Source organism: Suricata suricatta, chromosome 9, assembly GCF_006229205.1.
Source record: "Suricata suricatta isolate VVHF042 chromosome 9, meerkat_22Aug2017_6uvM2_HiC, whole genome shotgun sequence".
NCBI lineage: Eukaryota > Metazoa > Chordata > Mammalia > Carnivora > Herpestidae > Suricata > Suricata suricatta.
In genome coordinates, this window is record NC_043708.1 from 136,212,193 (window position 1) to 136,236,549 (window position 24,357).

At 53.8% G+C, this 24,357-nt stretch overlaps 1 protein-coding gene across 9 annotated transcripts in view; it reads left to right on the plus strand.

Annotated features, from left to right (window-relative positions):
• Positions 1-24,357, plus strand: part of PDE8A (phosphodiesterase 8A) — a 76,796-nt gene that overhangs the window by 24,787 nt on the left and 27,652 nt on the right. For all 9 annotated transcript variants that reach the window (XR_003913020.1, XR_003913019.1, XM_029950934.1 and 6 more), the window contains exons 6-13: positions 3,200-3,278; positions 4,906-5,043; positions 9,846-9,934; positions 11,503-11,554; positions 11,655-11,697; positions 18,896-18,973; positions 23,422-23,492; positions 23,743-23,907. Coding sequence is in view for 7 of the 9 variants with exons in the window: in XM_029950934.1 (XP_029806794.1) it covers positions 3,200-3,278; positions 4,906-5,043; positions 9,846-9,934; positions 11,503-11,554; positions 11,655-11,697; positions 18,896-18,973; positions 23,422-23,492; positions 23,743-23,907 (715 nt within the window). In the remaining 2 variants the exon portion in view is untranslated. The remainder of the gene's footprint in view (positions 1-3,199; positions 3,279-4,905; positions 5,044-9,845; positions 9,935-11,502; positions 11,555-11,654; positions 11,698-18,895; positions 18,974-23,421; positions 23,493-23,742; positions 23,908-24,357) is intronic.

Sequence of the window (24,357 nt, forward strand, 5' to 3'; positions counted from 1 at the left end):
CTAGAGGCACATGAAACAATGCTCAACATCACTCATCATCAGGGAAACACAAATCAAAACCACACTGAGATATCACCTCACACCAGTCGGAGTGGCTAAAATGAACAAATCAAGAGACTATAGATGCTGACGAGGGTGTGGAGAGACGGGCACCCTCCTACACTGCTAGTGGGAATGTAAACTGGTGCAGCCGCTCTGGAAAACAGTGGAGGTTCCTCAAAAATCTATTAATAGAACTTCCTTATGATCCAGCAATAGCACTGCTAGGGACTTACCCAAGGGATACAGAAGTGCTGATGCATAGGGGCACATGTACCCCAATGTTCATAGCGGCACTGTCAACAGTAGCCAAATTATGGAAAAAGCCTAAATGTCCATCACCTGATGAGTGGATCAAGAAGATGTGATGTATATACACAATGGAGTATTACATGGCAATGAGAAAGAATGAAATCTGGTCATTTGTAGGAAAGTGGATGGACCTTGAGGGTGTCATGCTAAGCGAAATAAGTCAGGCAAAGAAGGACAGAGACCATACGTTTGCACTCATAGGTCTAACAGGAAAACAGGAGAAACCTAATGGAGGACCAGGGGGAGAGGAAGAGGGAAAGTGAGTTGGGGGGAGAGAGGTACGCAAAACTTGAAAGACTATTGAATACTGAAAATGAACTGAGGGTTGAAGGGGGAGGGGGAGGGAGGTAAAGAGGTGGTGGTGATGGAGGAGGACACTTGTGGGGAAGAGCACTGGGTGTTGTATGGAAACCAATTTGACAATACTGTTTAAAAAAAAATTTATATGCATCACAAGAGACCCCAAAAAGCCAAAAACAATCTTGAAAAAGAAGGATAAAACTGGAGCTATCACAATCTCAGATAACACGATGCACTACAAAGCTAGTAATCAAAACAGTGTGGTAATGGCACAAAAATAGACTATAGATCAGTGGAACAGAATATAGAGCCCACAAATAAACCTATCCTTATATGTTCAGCTAATCAACAGCAAAGGAGGCAAGAATATACAATGACGAAAAGACAGTCAACTAAACACCAAAAGAACCAAATATTCAATTGAAAAAGGGCAGAAGACACAGACATTTCTCCAAAGAAGACCTACAGGGATGCCTGGGTGGCTCAGTTGGTTGGGTGTCTGACTTCAGCTCAGGTCATGATCATGTAGTTGGTGAGTTCGAGCCCTGCATTGAGCACTGTGCTATCAGCTCACTGCCTGGAGCCTCCTTCAGATTCTGTGTCTCCCTCTATCACTGTCCCTCCCCCACTTGGGCCCTTGCTTGCTCACTCTCCTCCTCTCTCTCAAAAACATTAAATTTTTTTTTAAAGAAACAAGATCTACAGATGATCAACAGACACACGGAAAGATGTGCAGCATTATTCATCACTAGGGAAATGCATATCCAAACCACAATGAGATAACCCCTCACACCTGTCAGAATGGCTAAACTAAAAAACCCAAGAAACAATAAGTGTTGGTGAGGATGTGGAGCAAAAGGAACATTCGTCCACTGTTGGTGGGAATGCAAACTGGTGCAGCCGCTCTGGAAAACAGGATGGAGGCTCCTCAAAAACTTGAAAATAGAACCGTCCTATGGCCCAGTAATTCCACTACTGAGTATTTACCCAAAGAATACAAAAATACTAATTTGAAAAGGTACGTACACTTCTGTGTTTACTGCAGCACAGTTTCCAACCGCTGAATCGTGGAAGCAACCCCAGCGTCCGTCGGCAGCTAAGTGGATAAAGAAGATGTGGGAGCTGATGAGTCAGCTACGTCGTACAAATGTTGTACGCTGACACCTGAGAACTAGACTTGCTGGGATGATCCGTTTGTAATGTGTACAAACATCAGATCGCTATTTTACATGTGAAACTGGCAGAATATTATGTGTAAACTATAGTTTTAAAGTTTGAATTATTTTGCTGGTAGATCTATGAAGACTATAGTGTGATATGAATAGGCAATCAAATATACTGCCAAATATATAGGGAAAATGTCCTAACAGACATGGATCAGGTGGTTTATTAATAAAAATACAGCTAATCCTCGAACAACATGGGTTTAAACTGCACGGGTTCACTTATATGTAGGGTTTTTTTTCTTTCTTTCAAGAAATACAGTACTAGAAATGTATTTTCTCTTCCTTATGATATTTTTATTATTTTTTAAAGTTTATTCTGAGAGCAGGTGACCTGGGGAGGGGCAGAGAGAGAGAGAGAGAGAGAAAGAGAGAGAAAGACTGAGTATCCCAAGCAGGCTCCACACTGCCAGTATGGAGCCCAATACAGGACTCGAACTAACGAACTGCGAGATCATGACCTGAGCCAAAATCTAGAGTCAGGTGCTTCACCAACTGAGCCACCCAGGCTCCCTTTCTTTATCATCTTTTTAATAACATTTTCTTCCAGCTTATTTTATTGTGAAGACACAGTATATAATATATATAACATATAAAAGCTGTGTTAATTGGCTGGTTATGTTACCAGTATGGTCTCTGGTCTACAGTAGGGTGTTAGTACTCAAGTTTCTGGGAGACAAAAGTTACATGCGGATTTTTGACTACATGGGGTCGGCGCCCCAACCCCTGCCTTATTCAAGGGTTAACGCAGGGTTATTTTTCTGGATATTGTGGTGATTTTCCTATTTATCATCTTTTTAAGTTCGTAAGTTGCTGTTATTTCTTTCATCATTTCAAGTACATATTCTTTTTTACATAAAAAAAAAAAGTAAAAATAGTAGCTACGAACGGTTGACTGCCTCCTCTCTGCCAGGCTCTATGCAGGATTCTGGCTTCTCTTCCCTCATTTAGTCCTCACGAGGGCCCTTCAGATGGGGAGGAGGGAGACTCGGGAGGTCCAGGCACAGCCCAGGGCACTGGAGCTGGGGAAGGGCTGCGGTCCAGCCCTGGCCCGTGCTCCATCCTGGTCCACTGGTCCACACGTCGGAAGGGAAGGCACCCACTGGGCATAGTCACAGTCTGTGGCAGGGTGGCTGATGGTGTTTATTTTTTCTTTATGCTTTTTAATGTTTCAACCCCACTGCTGTTTCTTGCATTAGTATTTACTTTTATAATCAGATGAAAAACATTTAAATAAGTTAATGCAGTAATGCCAGATTGTATTATCTTTTGTGGTATTTACATTAATCAGTGTTTTTTTTTTTTCCTTCTCTACTCTTCCAAAGGGCTTGTAACTCAATATTCACTGCACTGGAGAAAAGTCAAGAAGCCGTTGAAATCACAAGCGAAGACCGTGTTATACAGGTTTGTCATTTGGGAAGGTCATCTGTCTGAATTTCTGGTTTTTTTGCTCTTATTTTTAGGATTGAACCTCTCTAGTATCATTTTTTTTCCCTTTTGAAGTTTAAGAGACCAAGTTTTCCTTAGAGGACTATCAGAACAAAATCTATAATATATGTTATTTAAACCAAGTTCCCTATAGGTAAGAAAAGATACTAATAATTACTTTAGGTGCTAGAAAATATTCTAGCACATATGCATTTATTATTTTTCACCTTTTTGTTTGTTTGTTTAGCAAGAGGAGACTTTTATCCAGAGGGATTACTGCTGGGGCAAGTGGAGGCTCTGACCACAAGGTCTGCAAGTTCTTACCTTTTTCATTGGTTTTGAAGATAGTTTACACCTATAGAAATTACTAGAAACTTCTCAGAATTTCTAGAACAGCCTAGTAGTTGCTGAACAAATGCCCCATTATTAGCAAAGTAGATTCATAAAAGCAGCTTAAGGTAACACGGCTTGTACTTTCTAGATAACGAGAGGGGCTGTGCAGAGGAAATGCTCCTTTTGTCTGAGAATCGGCCCCGTTTTGATTTTGGTTCTGAGCACTCCTGCTCCTCACTTTCATCTACCTGTGACTTTTTCAGTAAAGAGCTCGTGATCCTGGCTTTCGGCACTTGGTGCCCTGAGAGGCACCCCGGGCCGGTTTCTGTGGGGACAAGCTGGTGTTGGACAGGCCGGGTTGCAGTGAGCTTGGCCCTTTTTTAAAGTTTATTTGGGGCTGGGGTGAGGGCAGAGAGAGGGGGAGAGAGAGAATCCCAAGCAGGCTCCATGCTGTCAGTGCAGAGCCAGACATGGGGCTTGATCTCACAGTTCGTGAGATCATGACCTGAGCTGAAATCAAGAGCTGGACACTTAACCAACTGGACCACCAGGCGCCCCAGATGGGAATAATATTAATACAATATTAATTATTGCCTTTTGTAAGGATGTTCTAAAGACTACGTGTGTTAAGGTATGTGAGGGGCATACTATAGTGGCCAGCAAGGAAAACAGACCTTAAGCAGTACCACGTACTGTTTTACTATTCTTATTCGCACATGCTCACCTTTCGTGTACAGTTTCTTCTAGTCTTGTAGTCCTCTTTGGGATTTAGCCACCCGGCCTTACATCTGTGAACAGTTCGCCATTCCGCCTGCTCTGGGTATTCACATGTATCACATGAGAGCTGCAAGATAGGTGTTCTGTTCCCATTACACAGATACGCAGACTGAGACTTAAAGGGGTTAAGGGACTTGGCAGAGGAGGGTCTGAGTGCTTCAGACTCAGCCTGGCGCTTTATTCTAGTGGATCATCATCCAAAAATCCCCCTTTGTAGCAACCCGGGCCTGTCTCGTTGCAGCTTCTTGCCTCTGTCGGTGTCCAGTGGGATCGGGCCAGCTCCGTCTCCGGGGCCACGGCAGAAAGCCCAGCCAGGGGTCCCTGGAGCAGAGGCTTCTCCGGGGATCAGCTGGGCCTGTGCTGTCATGGGGAGCTCTGGGCTCCTCGAGGTTTCTAGAAGGGAATCGGGATGGCTTGGGGTGAATATCCGTGATGTCCTCTTTTCAGAGTCTCTTCTAATCTGGTTGGTGGTGTTTCTTTTGTCTCCCGCCAGTATGCGAATCCTGCCTTTGAAACAACCATGGGCTATCAGGCAGGCGAACTACTAGGGAAGGAGTTGGCAGAAGTGCCTATAAATGAGAAGAAGGCTGATTTGTTCGATACTATAAATTCATGCATCAGGATAGGCAAGGTAAGTAAGAGGTCAGTCCTTTTTTACTTCCGGTAACAGAGAGGAAACGAAGGAGACCTCGTGCCCACCAAGCGGGCGTTGCGCATGCCCGGGTGCCAGTCACTCCTCTCAGAAGCCCGAGGAAGTGCCGGTAGTGCCGTCCCTGTTTTTCCCATCTTACGGATGAGGAAACTGAGGCCAAGAGAGGGTAGAATGTGATTAGCTGTTAGAGTCATTTTAATTGACACTTAAAATTACTCTTCATCATTATGATAACTAAATTGATCTTTCTAACAATTGACCTCCTGACTGGTAGGTGTTGGCACATGGCCCTGGGCAGGGGAGTGCCAGTGAGGTTGTGGACTTGGAACACGTCTGAGCGCAGCGGTCCTCGGCGCCTCCTGCATCCGTCCAGCCTCTTCTGGAATTGTCCTGTGTGCACACACCCTGCTAAATTCTGGCGTAGACAGACTCCTGCCTCATAGGACTTGTGTTCAAGAGTGCCACTAGGACAAGTCACATGATCGCAGCCCCGAGGGGCAGGCGGAAGGCAGGCCCAGTCTGAAGGGCTCTCTCTCAGAGCTGTGGCTCCGCCAATGCCTCACCGCTACTGGGTTTTCCTGGGTGATAACCAGGAAGAGACTGGTGCTTTTCGTACTCTTTCCTGCTGGGTTCTTTTGAAGTTGTGGAAGTTGGGGAAAGACTGTTGATCTGGTCACGGTGAACACTTGAGATGCTGGTGATCCTCTTGCCCACTGCCCTGGGGCATGCGGCCAGTGCCTGTCCCATAGGCCGGCAGAGCGTGTCACTGGGGCCCCGGAGACACCGTTGGTGGGTTCGTGTCCCTTGGCTCTCCCGTGGCGCTAAGCATGGAGAACAGGGCAGGCTGGCTGCGAGGGCCCAGTGACGTGCTGTCTGGGGGGTAACAAAAGTGGGCACTTCTCGAATCCCATTCTGCCTGCAGCTTTCCTGTCGAGGACGGCGGTTTTCCTGCCGGAGAGAGCGCGGAGGGCTAGGCAGATGAGAGCCCTCGGGTGCTGGGGCGCCCTGCCTCGGCCCGCCCGGGGTCCTTCGCTAGGTTGGAAGGGGCGTCCTCAGAGGGTGGGGACCGAGCCGCAGTCCCAGCAGCCTTGGGACGGTTTTCCCATGGCCTTCCTGATCCTGGCGTGCCGGCCCCGTGCCGCCGCTGGGTCGGCTGGCGGTGCTGTCATGTGGCCAGTTGGGCACCAGCCAGAGATGACGGTCTCGTGCGCCTTAATCTGGTAACACGAACACAGAGGCCCCTCGCCCGTCGCCGAGGAAAGTGAGCGGAGGTGGGGACGGGGCCGCTCTCGGGCTGGAGCCAGATCCCGGGATCCATCCAGGTCCGTGTGGACGGCAGCTCGCCTCCTAGAACGCTGCTGGCCCCAGGTACGAAGGGCCTCAAGCTTGAACAACTGAGGCCTGTTTCCTAAGATCTGTTGTGAGCAGAGAATATGGAAGATTATCCTTTTATGACCCCAATACAGTTTTATTTCAGAAACGAACGTAGTTATCTGTATCCTGTGTTTTGGAGCTCCTGGGGAGAGCCGTTTGTCCTCCGTCAGTAACCCGCTGGTCCCGTGGCCAGTGCTGCGACGGGACGGGACAGGCCGCCTAGCAGGGCAGGTTTCTAATGCGAAGAAACACGCGGCCTTTCTGGCCTTTCTGATCGGGTCTCCTGGGGAGGGAGCACGGCTTGCCGAGGGGTCGGGAGAGCTCAGGTGGCCCTGGGAGCCAGAATGGGGACTTAGGAAGCAGGGAGGTGACAGCGGTGGGGGCTCTGGAAGGTCACATTCCAGGGGTGCCCCCGGGTGCTCGAGAAGAAATTCTGACGGTGGGCCCCTCCACGGACTCCGCCCCCCGTTGTTCTCAGCCAGCCGCTCCTCTTTGGGAGAACATTGCTACTATTAGGTGACCTTGATTCTCAGCCTCCGTGCTCAGGCTTCCTTGCATTCCCGTCTGTATCCTTCCCGACCCCTTCCTTTTCCTCGTCCCCAGGACCCATCTAGCAGGCTCCAGAACCTCCTCTTCCTAGATACCTAAGCCGTACACAGGCTCTTCTCCTTCAGGAATTGTGAATTTCCTTCCCTCAGAAATTGTGTCCCTTGGCGCGGAGCAAATGCCGGTGCCTGCCTGTCGTAATGACGAATAGCTACAGAGCCCCCCCCACCCCCCAGCAGCTTTTCAGAACTTCCTCTGCTTTCTTCCGTCACCGGCCCCTCTTCTCCGGCTCTTCCTGCACGTTCCTCCGCCTTTACCAGGGCTCTTCGTCCCCGCTGTGCTCCTCAGAAAGCAGCCTGTATGGTGAGGCACCTTGGCTACCCCACATGGATGTCCCACGGCCCCCCGCTTTTAGCCCCCACCTCTCCTTCAGGGTCTCCTGCAGTGTCCCGCCATCATCTTGGAGTCACCGTGTCTGATAGTGACTTCTCTCGTCCCCTCCAGCCTCTGCTGTCCGTCTCTGCCTGTTGGCTGTCCTCACGCTTGCCGGGACGCCCATCCCAGGAGAGCGTTTGGCTCCTCCCTCCCCTCCCGCGTCAGATCCGTCATTCAGCCCCTGCCTCGGAGAGTCCGCTGCCTGGGCCTGACCTGGTGCAGGGCTTTCTTGCCACCCCTGGGTTGTGGTGGCTGAGTCCAGTCAAGTCTCCCTGTCCCGTGACCCCCACCTCCAGTGGGCGCTCCCCCCACTCCCCAGCCATTTGTCTGATCACATGAGTCCGCCAGTATAGAGGTCACATCCCTTGGCCTGGCTGCGAGCGTTCTCTGGTCTGACCTCGGCCTGCCTTTTCCATTCAGTGAACAGAAGCTCCAGTGTCCCTGGACTGTTGATCTCGTGCAGACCCTGGAGATGGGACAGCGGATGACAGAGATTTCATTCTTAGACCCCGGGCACCAAGGAGGGGCTGTCGCGACGGTCAGAAATGCGAGCTCGGTGCTTAGCTGGCCCCCGAACAGAAGCGAGGTGCGGGCCCCAGGGCAGTTGTGAGGGGGCTCAGCCCGCGGAGAGAGGCCGGCCCAAAACCACCTGCGCCGGAAAGAGGCCATTGACCTTTTGCCGTGTGTCAGGACCCCGTGCTGTCCATAACCACATTCTAAGCTCGCGCTTTATTATTCTCAGGAACTAAAACTTAGGTATTTACGATACACAAGTGTTTCTGCTAAGAAGTATCATCTGTGACAAGCATCTGTTGTTTGTTTCTGTTGGTCACTGAACAACGTAGGTGTGAAAGCGTTCTCCAGGCAGAGCCCCTGGCTGAACTTCCGTAGCTGGGCTGCGGGGCTCCCGCTGCGCTGGCTCCTCCCCCTCTGCTTGCTGCCCTGGTCTCTTCAGACAGGATTGCAGGAGAAAACCCTGCAGATGTATATTTAAAGTGCTAATTGATTGATGGCTTGAATTGGTCTCCCATTGTTCTCCCTCTCTCTCTTTTACATAGCAGCTCTGTTGAGAAAATTACTCTCTATTGAGAATTCACATACTGCACAATTCACCCACGTAGAGTCTACATTTCTGTGGTGTTCGGTCTGTCCAGAGTCTTGCAAACAGCACCACAATCCGCTTCCTATATTTCTCTTGATCGCGAGCTTCACAAGTAAGCCTTGGACCCGTCTGCTGAAGCCCCCTGGGGGGGTACGTGGGCTGTGGGTGTGGAGGACACGCTGTACCTTCCTGCCCGGGGACCCCTGTTTAGTCCTTGCCTGTTCCTGGCACAGGCCAGTCCCCCCTCAGAACTGTGGCGAGCAAGAGGCTCCGCTCCCTTCTGCTCTGGGCCAGGGCAGCCCTGAGCCGGGCTCTCAGGCTCTTCCTTCCGTCCTCCCGCGGCGCCTGCCGCTCGTTAGGAAGCATCGGTGACCGTCCTTCGCTTCTGTCAGGATGTCCTGGTGTCTGCTCAGCCCGCTTTCTCAGAGGAGCCTGAAGACGACATGTTCCTGTTGGCATTTGCATGCAGGTTGCCATGCCGTAAGCATGAAAGATTCCAGAATTGACTCTCTGGAGATTGGAGCCAGGCCACCAAGGCTTCCCGCCTGGGTCAGCCCCGGGTCCTGGGAGATCTAGAAGGGAGCAAAGGTTATAGAGTACCCTTGGAGCTCAGTGTCCCACAGTGGGTTTTAGGGATATTTATAGCTTGAGGACCTTGGTGACTCTTGGAGGGATTTAGAACCTTTTAGGTGGGGACAGAACCCTGCTCCCGCTCAGGCTCGTCCTCGCCACCCCAGGGGTGGGGGAACCACTGCAGCCCCCGTTCTCTCACTGGTCGCGGTGTGTGGCAGCTGCTGTCATGGCTGCGGTTTTGTTCTAAAAGGATCCCTGTATGTTTTGTCTGCTCGTGAGAGCCCGGTTGGTGTTACTGGGACCCCACCTGGGCCCAGCCCTGGCTGTCACCCTCCCCGGCCTGCAGCCCTCACACAGCCCACCCGGGTCCTGAGGGTCTCCTCTCCCAAGCGCAGGGGCAGAGGCCGCACCACTCCTCCCCTGCACAGGTGGGAGCGAGGATGGGAGGGACCGGTGTGTGGAAGGGAACCTGCGTTCTTCAGCTCTTCACTTGTGGACCTGGGGCCTCTTGCCAGCAGCCAGCCGCTGACCTGTCACCACTCAGGCCACGGGGGGCGGCATTTGTCAGCAGCCCTGGAGGAGGCAGGCTTGGGGAAAGTGGTCCGATTACCCAGAATCATGTTTGGGGTTGGGATAATTTTTTTATCCTCATTGCTTTAGCCACAGGAAATGAATCCGGACCGGAGCAGAAGATATTCTTGGGTTTATGCTCTGAACGCACAATGTGGTGATGCTTACGTTCCACTTTTAGGAGTGGCAAGGGATTTACCACACCAGGAAGAAGAACGGAGACAGCATCCAGCAGAACGTGAAGATCATCCCTGTCGTCGGACAGGGAGGGTGAGTGGAAACCGTGTCCTTCGGTCGGCATGCTCTGCTTGGCTGTATTGCAGACTCTGCTCTGAGTACTTAAGTGAGTTAGGAACTGCATGCGGAAATCTACAGGACTTGTAACAAAGTTAGATCATCCAAGAATGACATTCTTCCAGACCATTCCTTGTGGCTGCAGCCCGGCCCTCCCACTTGTGACCTGGAGCCACCAGGTCCCAGACAGACTTGCTGCAGCTTCGCGGACACAGAGAGACTGACGTGTTTAAATTAGAATGCCACTTTATTAAGCTGTGTGTGGGGAAGGCTAACCGGCGGACTCCCTGTATTTAGAAGGTTTTTACCTAGTTTGATAGCCTGTGTGTTTTTTCTGCATAGGCCTATCAAAGAGATAAAAGTATTTAAAACACTGCCCTTTATAGAAATTCTCATATAAAACAGGTGCCTGCAGATTGCAAAGTGCCGTCTGGCAGAGCCCCGTGGTTTGTCTCCGTCCATCTCAAATAGGAGCGCTGGGGGAGGATGAATGTGGATGGCAGGACACCTACAACAAAATGGAACCATTAGAAGTGATGATCTTAGAAAATTAAATAGGGAAAATGCTTAAGATTAATGCAAAATGAAAATGTAAGTGTACAATCATACCCACTGTGTGATTTCTTTCCTGAAACTAGAAGAAGGGAAGAAAGGAGCAGGAAGAGATGTGGCGGTGGGGGTCCCACCAGCTGCTCTGTCCCTCGAGCCTGCCCCCCCCCCCCCCCCCCCCCCCCCCCCCCCCCCCCCCCCCCCGCCCCGACAGGCTCTCAGTGCCTGCAAGACGTCATTTCCTTGCATCCTAAGCACGTGCTGTGCCGTCGGCACCCGATCATCTCCATTTTACAGATGAGGAAACATGAGGCTTGAGGGTTTCTGGCCCAGGGTCTGGCCCCCAGCGCTCGGTGACAGCGTGGCTCAGGTGCTTGATCACCAGGCTTGGCTGCCAGTTGGCGATCACCTCAGGGAGGCGGGTCTGCGAGGGCTCTCTGTTGTGATTCTTTGCCTTTTTGTGTCCTTTCCAAAGTTTTTGCAGTAATTATTTAGGGATATAATTATCCAGGGGACAAGTGGGAAAATGGAAGGCCCATGAAAGGAGTCAAGTTTGCGATTTCCGGGGTGAGCCCTGGGTGCTTTGCCTTAGGCGCCTCCCGCCCCACGCTGTCTGAGCCGCCCATGCCCTTGGCCCCCAGCGTGGCCTCTGGTGCTGCCCTGAATGGCCATGAGCACGCTGTGTGTTAGAACCTGAGAAAGAACATCAGTACAGAGGCCTGTGACCATGAAAACATGCTAAGGACTTTAAGGCTTTTGGTGGGTTAATAGTTCATTTTTTTTAAACACGGGTGTTTGTAGTCTGTGTTGTGATGACTTGGAAGAATTGTGTTGTTCTTACTGGAGAGTCAGTTTCTTGTCCGCAGAGGCACCAGAGGATGTGTGTGGACTCTGGTGTGCCTCTTGGTGGCCTTGGCCACAAACATGAAAATTAGCTACATCTCCATCAGAACAGAGAGCCAGGAGAGAAATAACGCATTGTTTTCTACTTGCAGAAAAATTAGACACTATGTGTCCATTATCAGAGTGTGCAGTGGCAACAATAAGGTACGTAAGGGGGGCCCTGGGCCCCCAGGTGTACCCCAGCCAGATGGCCCTGCTTGTATGAGTAGCAATCAGAACTAACGGCTTTTACATTCATTTCCAGGCTGAGAAACGAAGTGAAAGTGTTCAGTCTGACCCTCACACAGGTACGCTGCTCCGCGCTCACTCCTAGGGGCCATCGGGCTTTTGAGAAAAAGAGAAACAGACCCCTCCTCCATCTGGCGCCTTGTGCGCAGGTGGGACTGCTTTCCTCGCACCGCCGCGGTGTCCCGCTGTGTCTCCCTGACTCCCCGGCCGGGGTGACGCGTCCAGGGCCCGAGCACTCGTGGCGGTGCTGACGGCATCAGGGGTGGGGAGAGCACCGGTCACCTCCCGTGCGTGAACTTGCACGGAGACGGGTTGAGGGGTTTGGGGTTGGTTAGCCTCATTCTGTGCTCCAGGAGGCAAGAGCGTTGGGTGTCAGGCCACAGCACTGAGAAGGGACATCATCGTCTGACAGTAGTCCCCTGCAGCCTGTGGGCAGGGAGCTGGACCCCATCAGACTTGGCTCAGCCCGTATTTGTTCCCTGTCACGCCTTGGACCCCATCCGCGCAGGCCCAAATCTATGTTAGCGCAAATGTTTCTCCCCGGCCTGGAATCGCCTGTTTTCGCGCAGTATGTGCCGTGGCCTCACCCATCCCGTTCCCGGCTCTGGCAGCCCTGGCCTAGGGCTGGGCCGTGGTGGCCACGGGCTCTCCAGCAAGCCCATGTGGGTGCTCCGGTCGCCTGGCCAGCCCGAACGAGCCTCCGGGGAGAAGACTCTTGTTTTCCTGCAGTGCCAGAACATTCATTCACTCTTTCTAGGGGTTTTTCTGAGCGTGTGCTGTGCCCACAGCCCCGTACTAAATGCTTGAATTAATGCAAATGAAGCCTTGCAGTGACCTGGAGCGGGGAGGTGGCGGGGATAGACATTTTGGGGTGAAGTTCCCTTTTTGCAGCCAGGGAACGTGGAGGCCTAAAGGACCTGCCCACGGGTGACCCACGTGGGACATGGCAGAGCCGGCGACTCCGGGGGGGTGGGGGGGGTGGCGGCGCGCACGCGGCCTGCTCTGCGGGCGCTCCAGGAGCCGCGGGGCTTTCCCCGAGAGGCCAGCTGATCGCCAGGGGACACAGCGAGAAGTGATGGGTGGTGGGTGGGAAAGGACCACCGGTGCCATGGTGGCCCGGGGGAAGGGGAGCAGGTTCCGGACAGGGAGAGATGGACTTGAGGGAGAGGGGTGTGGAAGGAAAAGTGTTCCGGAAATAAGAACAGTCACAGGGGAGGGAAAGGTCAGAACGTGTTCAAGGAAAAACAGGGCTAACTTTTGACCAGTCAGTGTGGAAAGGGCAGCTGGGATCACAAAGGATCCCTGGACACAGGTAGGAGATCCGGATTTTCGTCTGCAGGTAGTGGGCATCTGAGGACTTTGAAGCGGGGGGGAGGGCGTGATCCTTCCTCCGGAGTTCCAGAGCCCTTGCTCCTGTGTTCTGCAAAGAGATTGGGACGAGCGTTGTCAACTTGCTGGCCCGCGGGGCACGCACAAGGGACTCGGGTGTGGGACTCCTGAGGGGGAGCCCCGGGTCGGAAGGGAGCGGAGACTTCAGGGTTACGGAGGAGAAGATGGCAGAAAAGGAGCCGGGCAGGCAGTTCCCGGAGACCCGCCTGCTCCGGGCTGTTACTGCGGGTGTAACTCGGGGGGGTCCTCCTGTGGTCAGGGGAGGGGAGAGGGGAAGCCTGGGTGTGGTCAGACGAGGGAGGGGCGTAGGGAGCCAGAGTGGAGAGAGACCGTGGCTCTTGGATCCAAGAACGTGCTCATGACCTGTAGACGTGCAGGTCCGGAGGGCGGTGGGGGCAGGAGCCGGACTGTGGGGCTGGAGCGGTCGGGGTGGAGCCAGCAAGCGCAGGCCCGCTGGGACACTGACCCTTATGCTTCCAAGGTCATGGGGCATCTCTCCTTGGATATTTTTTTCTTTCAGAAGAGCCCTGTGAGGTAGGCCTGGCTATTGTCAACACCCCTTTTCCACAGAGAGAGAAACTGAAGCTCAGAGAGTTAAATGCCACCTCAGTGTCAGCGACCAGGCAGCAGCAGGGCGGGGACTGGCAGGGGGAGGCCGTGACCCAGTCCCAGGTGTCAGGCAAGGGCAGAGCCTCCCAGACCGTGTCGGTGCTCGGCCGTACTATCTCAGGCACCCGGCCGGTGCCCACCTCGCAGTCTTCCTGTCTCACTCCGAGGAGGTGGCTCCCTGGGCACCCCCTGCCCCCCAAGACTGCCGCCCATGGTCTTGCCCTGGGAAGGAAGGCAGTGAGCAGTCATGGGCCTTTGGTGACACACGGCACTGTCCCTTCTGAAGCAGGAAAGTTTAGTGGAAGGAAACAGGGTGGCTCACAGATTGGACGGAAAAGCTTAAGAACAGATCTGAGAGAAACAGCACAGGAAGCTGGGTGACCGTCCCCACTGTCGGAGGCGTGCTAGGAGCCGTGTGCCGGACATCACCGAGCTCTGCTGATGTCCTGGCACGATGCCGCCGTCCCCTGGGCGCGGGGGCTTCCTCACAGCCTTGCTTCGTTGTCGTGCTCGCGGCCACCCGTACCCTGCAGGTCACCGGCTCCGCTGCTGCTGACCCAGCACGGAGGAGGGGGTCCTCGCCTTCCCGGGAAGGGGGGTTGCGTTCTGGGCGTCCAGAAAAGTGATAAATTCCCAGCACGTGTCCCCTTTTTCCTGGTCTGTGTGCTGTTTTCACACGATACCCTGTGTCACCAAAGATGCGGTGTCATCGGTCTAGTTTGTAAACCTTGAGCCGGTCTGGATTCAGCCCTGAGCCTGGCTCTGGGCTCAGAAAAACGTGGAATTCCCTGTCGGGAGGGAGGGAGCAGTGATCTGAAGGGACTGTGCTCCGTAGTGCCACCGTGGGGGAGAAGGGGTCACGTGCCAGCAGCGGAGACATGAGGGTTGAGCTGGTCTCTGGGGAGTGGGTGGGGGCAGCCCGAGGACAGGAAGAACATTCCTGCGGGGGATGAGCAGTGCGCACAGAGCCTTCGAGACAGGCGAAGCTGGGCCAGGCCCGCTTGGGTTTCCTCCTGCAAGCAGAGGGCAGCCGAGGAGTCTTTTTAACTTGGTAAATGAAAAGGGACCCCTTACGGGAAAGATAGTCATGGTGACGGTATGGAGAAGAGACACTTGGTATAATCAGGAGGACTTGGGAGCCAGCACAGTGTGAGGGATGCAGGAAAAAACTCAAGAACGTCCCCAGGATTTCTGGCTTGGCCACTGGAGGACATGGATGAGAACAGTAAGGTTTGTGTGCGGAAAGGACAGCGAGCTTAGATTGGAACTTGGTCCATCTAAGGTGCCTGGAGGGGCCCGCTGGAGATGTCTGGTGGCGTCTGGAGGGGCCAGACAGAGCCCTGGGCCCGGGCAGCTCTCCGGACGAGAGGAGGGGAGGCAGGAAGACCGAGTGCCGGGGGGGGCGGGGCGCAGGAGCAGACACGGAGGGCGTGTGCAGGGAAGCAGGATGTGGAAGCCCTTCGTGCAGCAGTGCGCAGCCGCCGCATGCCAGCGTGTGTCCCTGCTTATGAGAGACCCGCACCCTGGGTTTCTCGGGTAGGGGCCTGGGTAGCTCAGAGGATGACGGGACGGGTGGGCAGGGCCTCACCAGGATCGGGACGGGTTCTGGGCCGGGCAGCGTGGAATGGGGGCCTCGGCGTATTTTATGGGTATCCTCCTGTGCTGAGGGCTTGGGGCCATTGGTACAGGCCTCATGGACCCTGCGAGGACCTGGGGTGCTCCTCTGCGTCCGGGGGAAGCGAGCTTTCTGGGGTGGAGGTGGTAGAGATGCCAGGGAGAAGGAGGGCTGACAGGCCACTGGCTGACCTGGCTTTTGGGAGGTCGGTGGTCCCGGGGCAGAGCAGGCAGTCCACAAGTGCTTGAACTGTTGAGAATGTCCAAGAAAGTTCTCTGAAAGTCTACTGCATCCCCAGTTCTCAGCTTCCCCATAACCAAAATGTAGCTCATGGGGCGCCTGGGGGGGCTCGGGCAGTCAAGCATCCGACTTTGGCTCGGGGCATGATCTCACAGCTTGTGAGTTTGAGCCCTGTGTTGGGCTCTGTGCTGACCGCTCGGAGCCTAGAGCCTGCTTCAGATTCTGTGTCTCCTGCTCTCTGTCCTTCCCCCACTCACACTCCATCTCTCTCTCAAAAATAAACAAATATTTAAAAAATTGGGGTGGGGGTTTGCCTGGGTGGCTCTGTCGGTTAAGCAGCCAACTTCGGTTTACATCATGAGCTGGCAGGTCATGGGTTCGAGCCCCGTGTCGGGCTCTGTGCTGAGAGCTCAGATCCTAGAGCCTGCTTCAGATTCTGTGTCTCCCTCTCTCTCTCTGTCCTTCCCCTGCTCACACGGTGTCTCTTTGTCTCTCAAAAAATGAATAAATTTTCAAAAAAATTTTAATAGTGCTCACGCTGACGGCACAGCATTAACGCGGCAGTGGAGGCGGCGGCTCGCTGAGGTGCGGAGCTGTTCCCGCCCTCGCTGCTTCTCCCAGCACCCAGCACGGCAGGGAAGTGTTGCTCAGTTTGCTCCACCAGAAAGTCGGGGCTGTGTGGGAGGGTCACACCCGACGGACCAGGACACTGAGAGCGCAGAGCGGAAGTCGCAGGCGGTGTGGTTTCCGGGCCCGGGCGGCCGGGTGCCGGGACCGCTCCTGTTTGCTATGCGCCCGCCGGTGTGCGTGCCTTGCTCGAGCTCCGTGGGGTGTGGTCTGCCCGAGGTGTGAACCCCACATCCCCCCAGCGGTCCCAGAGTCTGCTTTTGAGAGCCAGCCGGCCGGCCAGAGGCACATCCCGGCACGTGCAGGCCGTTCGCGATTGGTCTCGGACGGGAAGCAGGAAGATCAAGCATTTACGTAGCGGGAGGACCAGAAGGTCCATACGAGTGAACGCCTGCATGTCTCCTTCCACTTCTGCCGCGGCCCCACCCTTGGTACACGCGCCGCATTTCGCTTCTGGGCGGCTGCACCCTGGGAGTCCGACCGGACTCCTCCGCTCTCTGCCCCGCTCCTGGGGGAGGCCTGCCGTGCTCGTCCTCATCTCCCTGCTGCCTGGCCTGGGGCCCAGCACCCGGGAGGCGCCCAGGAGTGTGTTGAGTGGCTACAGGGGAGGAGAATGTGGGAGCACCTTGTAGGCCCAGCCATCATATCGGGCCGGTGTGGACGGATCCTCCACGGAGCTCGGGGAGACAGGCCAGGGTCAGGTGTGGCGGGGGGAGGATCCGAGCCTCGCAGACAACACAGTGTCGCGTCAGAGGCAGGAGAGGCAGGTGTGCCGACCGCCGCGTGCGGTCACGGCAGGTGAGGCCAGGGGCCTGTCCTGCCCTTGGCTGCCAGCCAGCTAGTCACGCCCTGGCACCTCGGGGCTTCAGCGAGGGAGCCCAGAAGCGCAGTGTCGTGGGAGGTGGCACTTTCATCCCCGCTCAGGGACTTGCAGGTGCTGGTGAGTGTCTGTCGTGTGCTGGGCAGCGCCGGCCCCCCAGGAAAAAGAGAGGAAGGCTGTTCCCGCCTTCGTGTCGTCCGGCACTGGTGAGGAAGGCAGATGGTAAAGCAGGTGATTACGGGCAGTGTCAGGAGTGCGGGGGACATTAGGGAACATTCCCCGAGGTCATGGTACCTGAACCGCATCTTCTAAGAGGATCAGGAGTTAACCAGGTGAAGGGGTCTGTTCCCAACTGGAGGTGAGCAGCTTGTACCAAGGCGTAGAAGGCTGCGAGGTGACCGAGCTCCTCACAAACAGTTGGTGATGGCTGGAAAGAGTCCGGGCGCCACACCGCGGACTTTGAATCGTGTCCTAAAAATAACGATGAGCCACTGGATTGTCATAATTGGGAGAGCGGCCTGTTTTAGGAGGATGACCTGGCCACCTACAGAGAATGGGCTGAGGGGACAAGGTTGGGGACTGTGGGACCGGTGTGGGAGGCCGTCATTCTAATCCAGAGGAGGATGGCACGTGTCTGTCCAGGACAGGGACAGAGCAGGGGTAGTTTGAAGAGGTACTAAGGAGATAAGACCTGCAGATTCAGCTGACCAGTTGTGGGACAGGTACGGTGAAGTCACGTATGACTTGCTCCAAACGTCAGTGGATGTGGGGGACAAGGAGCCGTCCAGCTGGAGGTGGCCAGTGGCCAGCTGGGATGGAAGTCTGGCTCTCGGGAGAGGCCACGCGTAGGAAAGCAGCACAGCAGTCCGTTAAAAGCTGGAGGGAGAAACGAGCTCTCCCGAGGAGACGTGTCGTCTGAGAGGACAAGCAGGGCTGAGGACAGAACCTTGGGACCGAGGACAAGGGAGACTAGGAAGGAGGAGTAGGAGACAGAAGGAGAACCAGGAGAAGGTGAACGTGCGCAAACCGCGAGTTTCCAGAAAGAGTGCGTAGCTGTGTCTAGTGCTGCAGTCAAGTCCGGTAAGAATTGAACTGTGTCCTTCAGATGGAGGAACAGGGAGGTCATCAGTCACCTGGCAGGGTCACTAACAGTGCCCGTGTGAATGAGAGCCAGTGAGGGAGCTTCCTGACGGTGGGGATGGTGGGGAGAGACGCTCGGGGCCTGCCTTCAGACCCGCTGCTGAGCGGGACTCGGGCAGGGGGGGGGGGGCAGGCGAAGGCAGAGGAGACGTGTGTGCAGGGAGGCTCCCAGTTTCCTCGTCTGTGAAATGGGGACAGATTGGAGAGGCTCAGCACCAGGTAGCACCTGCACAGAGGAGGGGACGGGGAGCAAGGTCACCTCTGCTTTGTCATTGACCGGCACGGGGTCAAGGGAGACAGGAGGCAGAGACGGCCTGGAAGAGCGGTGGGGTTGGGGACAAAGATAACCTGTCATTTGAAATAGACCCCAGACTGGTCCGGGCTCCCGGGCTACCCTTGAAAAGAGGGACATTCGGCCCTGGGTCATTCTAGAGCAGAAATCCCTTTGAGGCAAGGATGGGCGGGAATCAAAAATTTTTCAGCATTTTACCCAATTATATAGAAGTATAATAGGAAAACTCCTGAGTGCATTTCTTCTAGTTTTGGCTGCAAGTCCCAGGACTCTAATGACATCATCTGGAGTCTGTGGGGCACTTGCTCGTGACTATAACCGGGGGCAACATTTTGAGAAAGTCCCCCCGCCCCCAACCTCATTGGTCAAAGCCTTCAATCTGGGCATTCCGTTGATTTGGGGGACTTCTTAAATGGTATTCTAATTCTCACATTTTGTTATTGAAAAACTGTAAATCGGTAATTTTCCTAATCTGTTGTCAAAATCCCTTTGAAGAGGTGATTTATAGTTTAATTGTTTCCACAGATAATCAGTCAGGCAGACATAAAGACAGAAGGAAAAGCTCGCTAGATGTCCGAGCTGTTGCCTCACGAGCCAGTGAAGGTAGGTGCGAAGACGAGGGGACACCTGGCCCTCGGTCCCCAGGCTCTCCTCCGGGTCCCCATCCACCTGCAGCTCGGGACGGGACGGGGGCGCTCTACAGCCCGTGTCCCCTGCCTCCTGCCGCAGGCTCCGTCCTCCGCCTTTGAATGGATACATCCTACTCTCTGTTCTATATTGATTTTCTAGATCTATATCTGTATCTATTCTATAGTCGATGTCTGTTCTTCTCTGTTATTGGATGGATAACGCGTAATGCATCTAGAAATTCTTAACATATTCCGTGGTGGGTTGCCATGGAAACTCCCCTTTGGTGGCGGAGGTGAGCTGCAATTGAAGATGCGAAAAGACCCTCATTAAGCAAATACTAAGTTTTAATTGGAATATAATCTTTTAAGATTACATAGATACGCGGCCTGAATGATTTAGTAGTTTTTAAAATGCAATGAAAATGGTTACAGTAGTGTGCAGGCAAATATTTCTGCTGGCGGGGTACTTTCCTGGACCCCAAGGTGACTGGGGAAGCGTGTGCGGTCGGTAGATCAAAAGCCACAACTTTCCAGGACGACGGCAACTCAGATTATACAAGAGATCGGGTGTCCTCAGGTTTACTGTGAGACACGTGTGTGTGTCCCGCACCACAGAGACTGCACAGGACCCCCCCACAAGGGCAGGAAATGGCTCTGGCTTCAGAATGACCTTGAGTCCAGTCCCAGCTTCCTGTACTGTCTGCACAACCTTGAGGGGAGGCTCCCGGGCCTGCGTCTCCTCCCCGTGAGCCGGCGGCAGGCGCGCTGTCCACAGAGGCTGTGGGAGGGGTACGTGAGGTGCGTGGTGCCCGGCGGGAGCGGCCCCCACCCGGGCGTCCCTGTGGTCCTCCCTCGGGCAGGGCAGGCAGGGCCGAGGCCACCCCCGCCCACAGCCGTCTCCGCTCCTCCGGCTGGCCTCTGTCCGTCCTTAGGCTGACTCCGTCCATCTCTGTCCTTTTAAGAGTTCAACGTTTTTCTTGTGATGGTTCTGGGTTTTAGTCACTGTTATTCTTTAACGGAGTTATAATGTACATACAGTGAGGTTCAGATACCGAATGTTCAGCTCTGTGAGTTTCCACTGTTGTGCACACTCCCGTAACCGCCCCCAAAGCAGATAAAGAAAACGTGCGCACACCTTCTACCAGACGGAGGCAGCCCGATCCTAGGACCGTAAGTGAAGTTGGCCTCCTGGGCTTCGCGGAGGCGGCACAGGGCACGCACTGCTGGCGCGGTGGCGGTGCCAGCCCTCCCTGCGGTCAGGGAGGCCGGACCTCACTCTCTGTAGCGCTGGGCAGGCCTGCGGCAGGCCTGCGCCGCCTTCTGCGTTCTCCTTGGGGAGGCGTCTGTGGTCGTCTTCCCACTTCGGGCGTTAAGAGTAAGGCTTGCAGGGGTGCATGGGTGGCTCAGTCGGTGAAGCATCTGGGTCTTGATCTCAGGGTTGTGAGTTCGAGCCCCGCATTGAGCCCTGCACTGTGCTGGGCGTAGAGCCTATTTAAAAAAAAAAAAAAAGGGTGGCTGCGTGAATGTTTCTAGACCAGTCTTCCTGGTGGGTGGACGCGGGCGTCCCCATCCTGCCTAGAAGTGGGATGCGGCCCTCGGGCGGCTGCAGACGCCTCTCTGGCGGAAGTTGTTCCAGGTCACCCCCTGTCGCTGAGGTGAGGGCGTTCCGGGTGCTCCGCAGCCTTCCCGACTTGGTTAGCTCAGCATTTTAAATTCCGGCAATTCTGGTGCATATGGTTTAATTGTAACTTTCCTGATGACTAATGAGACTGTACGCTTACCATTTGGAAATCCTCTTTTGTGAAGTGCTGTTCAGATATTGTGCCTGTTTTTATAATTGGATTTATCTTGTTGGCTTATAGGAATTTCTTACATACTGTATTTTTTAATGTTTACTTATTTATTTTGGGAGAGGGAGCAGGGAAGGGGCGGAGAGAAAGGGAGAGCGAGAGGACCCCAGGCAGGCTCCACACTCAGCATGGGGCTCGATCTCTCAACAGTGAGATCATCACCTGAGCCAGACTCAGGAGTTGGGTGCTGGGGCGGGCCCCCCTGGATGGCTCAGTGAAGCGTCTGACCCTTGGTTTCCGCTCAGGTCACGATCTCATGGTTCGTGGGATCGAGGCTGTGTCAGGCTCTGAGCTGATGCTGTGGAGCCTGTTCGGGGCCCCCCTCCCTTTCCCTGTCATCCCTCTCACTCTCAAGATAAACAGACATCAAAATTAAAAAGGACTTGGACGTTTAACTGAGCCACCCAGGCACCCTGGAATTCTTTATATATCTTGGATATGGGTCTTCTTTTGGATATGTGCATCACAAATATATTTTAGTCTGTGGTTTTCCTTTTCACTCTTAGTGGTCTTTAAAGAACAGAAGTTCTTAATTTTAATAAAGCTCTTTCTATTGGGGTTTTCTATCATAGCTGGTGCTCTTTTTATGCCCTGTTCAGGAAATCTTTCCCCATCCCAAGGTCATGAAGATATTCTCTTAGGTTTTCTTGTAGAATCTTTATTGTTCTCTTTCACCTTAGGTCTGTGATCCATTTCACATGAGTCTAACTGGGGAGGGCAGGGCTCAAGGTTGAAGTTTCTCCACACATGGGCTCCAGTGGCCCCTGAGCATATTGGAAAATACCATCTTTTGCAGCAGTGCCATTAGTGTTAACGAGGGCTCCAGAGCCATACGGTCATCTTCTGGACTCTCCTGTCTCACTGTTCTCTCGGGCTGTGCCCGCACCGCCACCACCGTCCATTGCTGCAGCCTCTCCAGGCTCCATGTCTGGTGACCAGGTTGTTCTTCAAGGTTGTCTGGGCTTTTCCAAGTCCTGTGCGTTTCCACAGAAGATTTAGAATCAGCTTGTTACTTTACACACAAGCGGCCGCCTGGGGTTCCTGGGGTTTTGTCTAAGAATGTCTTGAATCCTCAGATCAATTTAGGGGAAAATGGAAAGCTCAGTGATACGGAATTTTTCAAACCCTGGATCTACTCTGTGGCTCTAGGCTGTTTTTATTTCCTCTCAGTGGTTTGCATTTTCAGTGTGTAAATCCTGTGCATCTTTCCTTACACATGTTCGTAAATATAAGTGGCTTCTGTGTACTGACCTTGTACCCAGTAATCTTCATAAACTTACTCGCTGGCTGTAGACTCCTTTGGGTTTTGTGCACACACAGGACAGCTTTTATGACCTTTATTTCTTCTTTATGCTTTTTTCTTCATTCTTACCAGTAGATGCCCCTTTTGTTAGATTATTTTTTTAATGTTTATTTTTGAGAGAGCAAGAGACAGAGCATGAGCAGCAGAGACAAACAGGGAGACACAGAATCGGAAGCAGGCTCCAGGCTCTGAACTGTCAGCACAGAGCCCGATACGGGGCTCAAACCTGTGAACCACAAGATCATGACCTGAGCCGCCCAGGTCCCCCACCTCCCTATTTTGTTACATTTTTAAATGAGAACAGGTCCTTTTATGACATAGTAATGAAATAGTGGTTATTATTTTTTGGTTTAATGACCTTATAGGTAGAACGGAAAGCTGGCAGCCATATGCTGGTCACCAGAATTAGATTTAGGGAGTGTTGTGGGTCCCCCAAATTTCAAGCATTTGAGAGCCCCTGAGTTGGTTAATCTTGCAGTGTTTCTCCTCTGACCTGAGTTTGGTAAAACGAGGTTGACGTATCGGGCTTTGGACCGGCCTGTGGCCCCTGAAGGTCTCTGGTAAACAGCATTCGGCCTGACAGTGGGGCTTTCAAGGGAGACACACAGAACTCTGTGTCCTTTTTTTTCTGTCTGAGCACTGCCCGGCCTTCCCTTTCCCCCAGAGGAGCCCTATCTTGACAGTAGAAACAGAAAATCCACAGACTTCAGGCTGAGCCCGAGGGCTGCTGCCTCACCTACGGTATTTACCTAGTTGGTCTAGATTAAGCCTCACAGTGAAAACCCCAAAAGGTGCCTTGAGAAATTTAACCCAAAATTCGTGGATTTCAGTTAATGGTGAATTGTAGTAATCGCTCCTGCCATGCATGAAACAAAGAGCCAGTGTGGCTTTGTCTTCCGGAACAGTTTTGCTCCTGGATCGCGGCAAGCTGAGTATTAAAAGCTTTATTGTTGTAAACACAAAAAGAGGCTAAGTGTTTGGCCTTGACTTGCTAGATTGTTTCCTCTGTTTTTCCTCCAGCCTGTGACATCAGAGGGTCAGGCTGGGGGGACACGTGCATCCTAGTGCCTAGGACTAAAGGGAGCAGGCTGCTTCTGGCAGAACCCGGACTCCCTGGGACGGGGCGGAAGCCAGGGGACCAGCAGCTCTCATTCCAGCCCTTGGTGAAGCAGCAGAGCACATGGGGGCCCAGGGTGGGGGGGAGCGAGGGGGGCGCAGAGCCTGGGGCTGCACCTCCCCTGAGCTCCGCATCTCGTGCTCTCTCTGCAGCCAGCAGCCAGAGGCGGCACTCCTCCATGGCCCGGATTCATTCCATGACGATCGAGGCGCCCATCACCAAGGTGAAGCGGCGGGCACCCCCCCACCCCTCGCAGCCCCTCGTCCTCTTGGCGGACTGTTTCTAGAAACAGCTGCGCATTGGAAGTCGTGTGCTCACAGTCGCACAGAGCCGCCTCCTCTGAAGAGGGGACGTGACATGAACGTCATACTTAGTCTGGAGTCGGCGCCGAGCGCCCCTGCCAGCCCACCCCTCCGCACTGCCCTCCCGCCGTTCGGGAGGTAGTGACACTCACGTCTTCTTCCATTCTGCAGGTAATCAACATCATCAACGCCGCCCAGGAAAGCAGCCCCGTGCCCGTGACAGAAGCCTTAGACCGAGTGCTGGAAATTCTGAGAACCACTGAATTATATTCGCCACAGTTCGGTGCTAAGGACGATGATCCTCATGCCAGTGACCTTGTTGGGGGCTTAATGTCTGTAAGTGTACTTGGCCTGGCCGCTGGGTAGAGCCTGATTTTCTTGTTTGGCTTCCCAGAGGTTATGTGTTGAGGGGCTAGGCCACAAGAGCTCCGTGTACGCAGGGCTGTCGTGGCCCGAACCCCGCCACCACCTGGGCTCAGCTGCGCTCCGGCCAGAGCCATCGCCCACCCGCTGCGTCCGCCCCGGGAGACCATGGGCTGAAGCGGAGGAGCGAGGGGCATGTTCTCTTGCTTAGGGGTTCTGTGAGGAGTTTATTTCAATTAAACAACTGTACATATTGTGAAAATTGAGGCAGCAAAAACACATCTATAAAACATTTCATACCACTGGCGGGACAGGACTATATACGTTTAAAGAGACACCAGGGCCTGGGGCTCGGGTTCCTTCCCAAACATCCTCGCAGACTTGGCTCCGTGCCGTGCACTCTCGGCGGTCCGGGACGCCTCC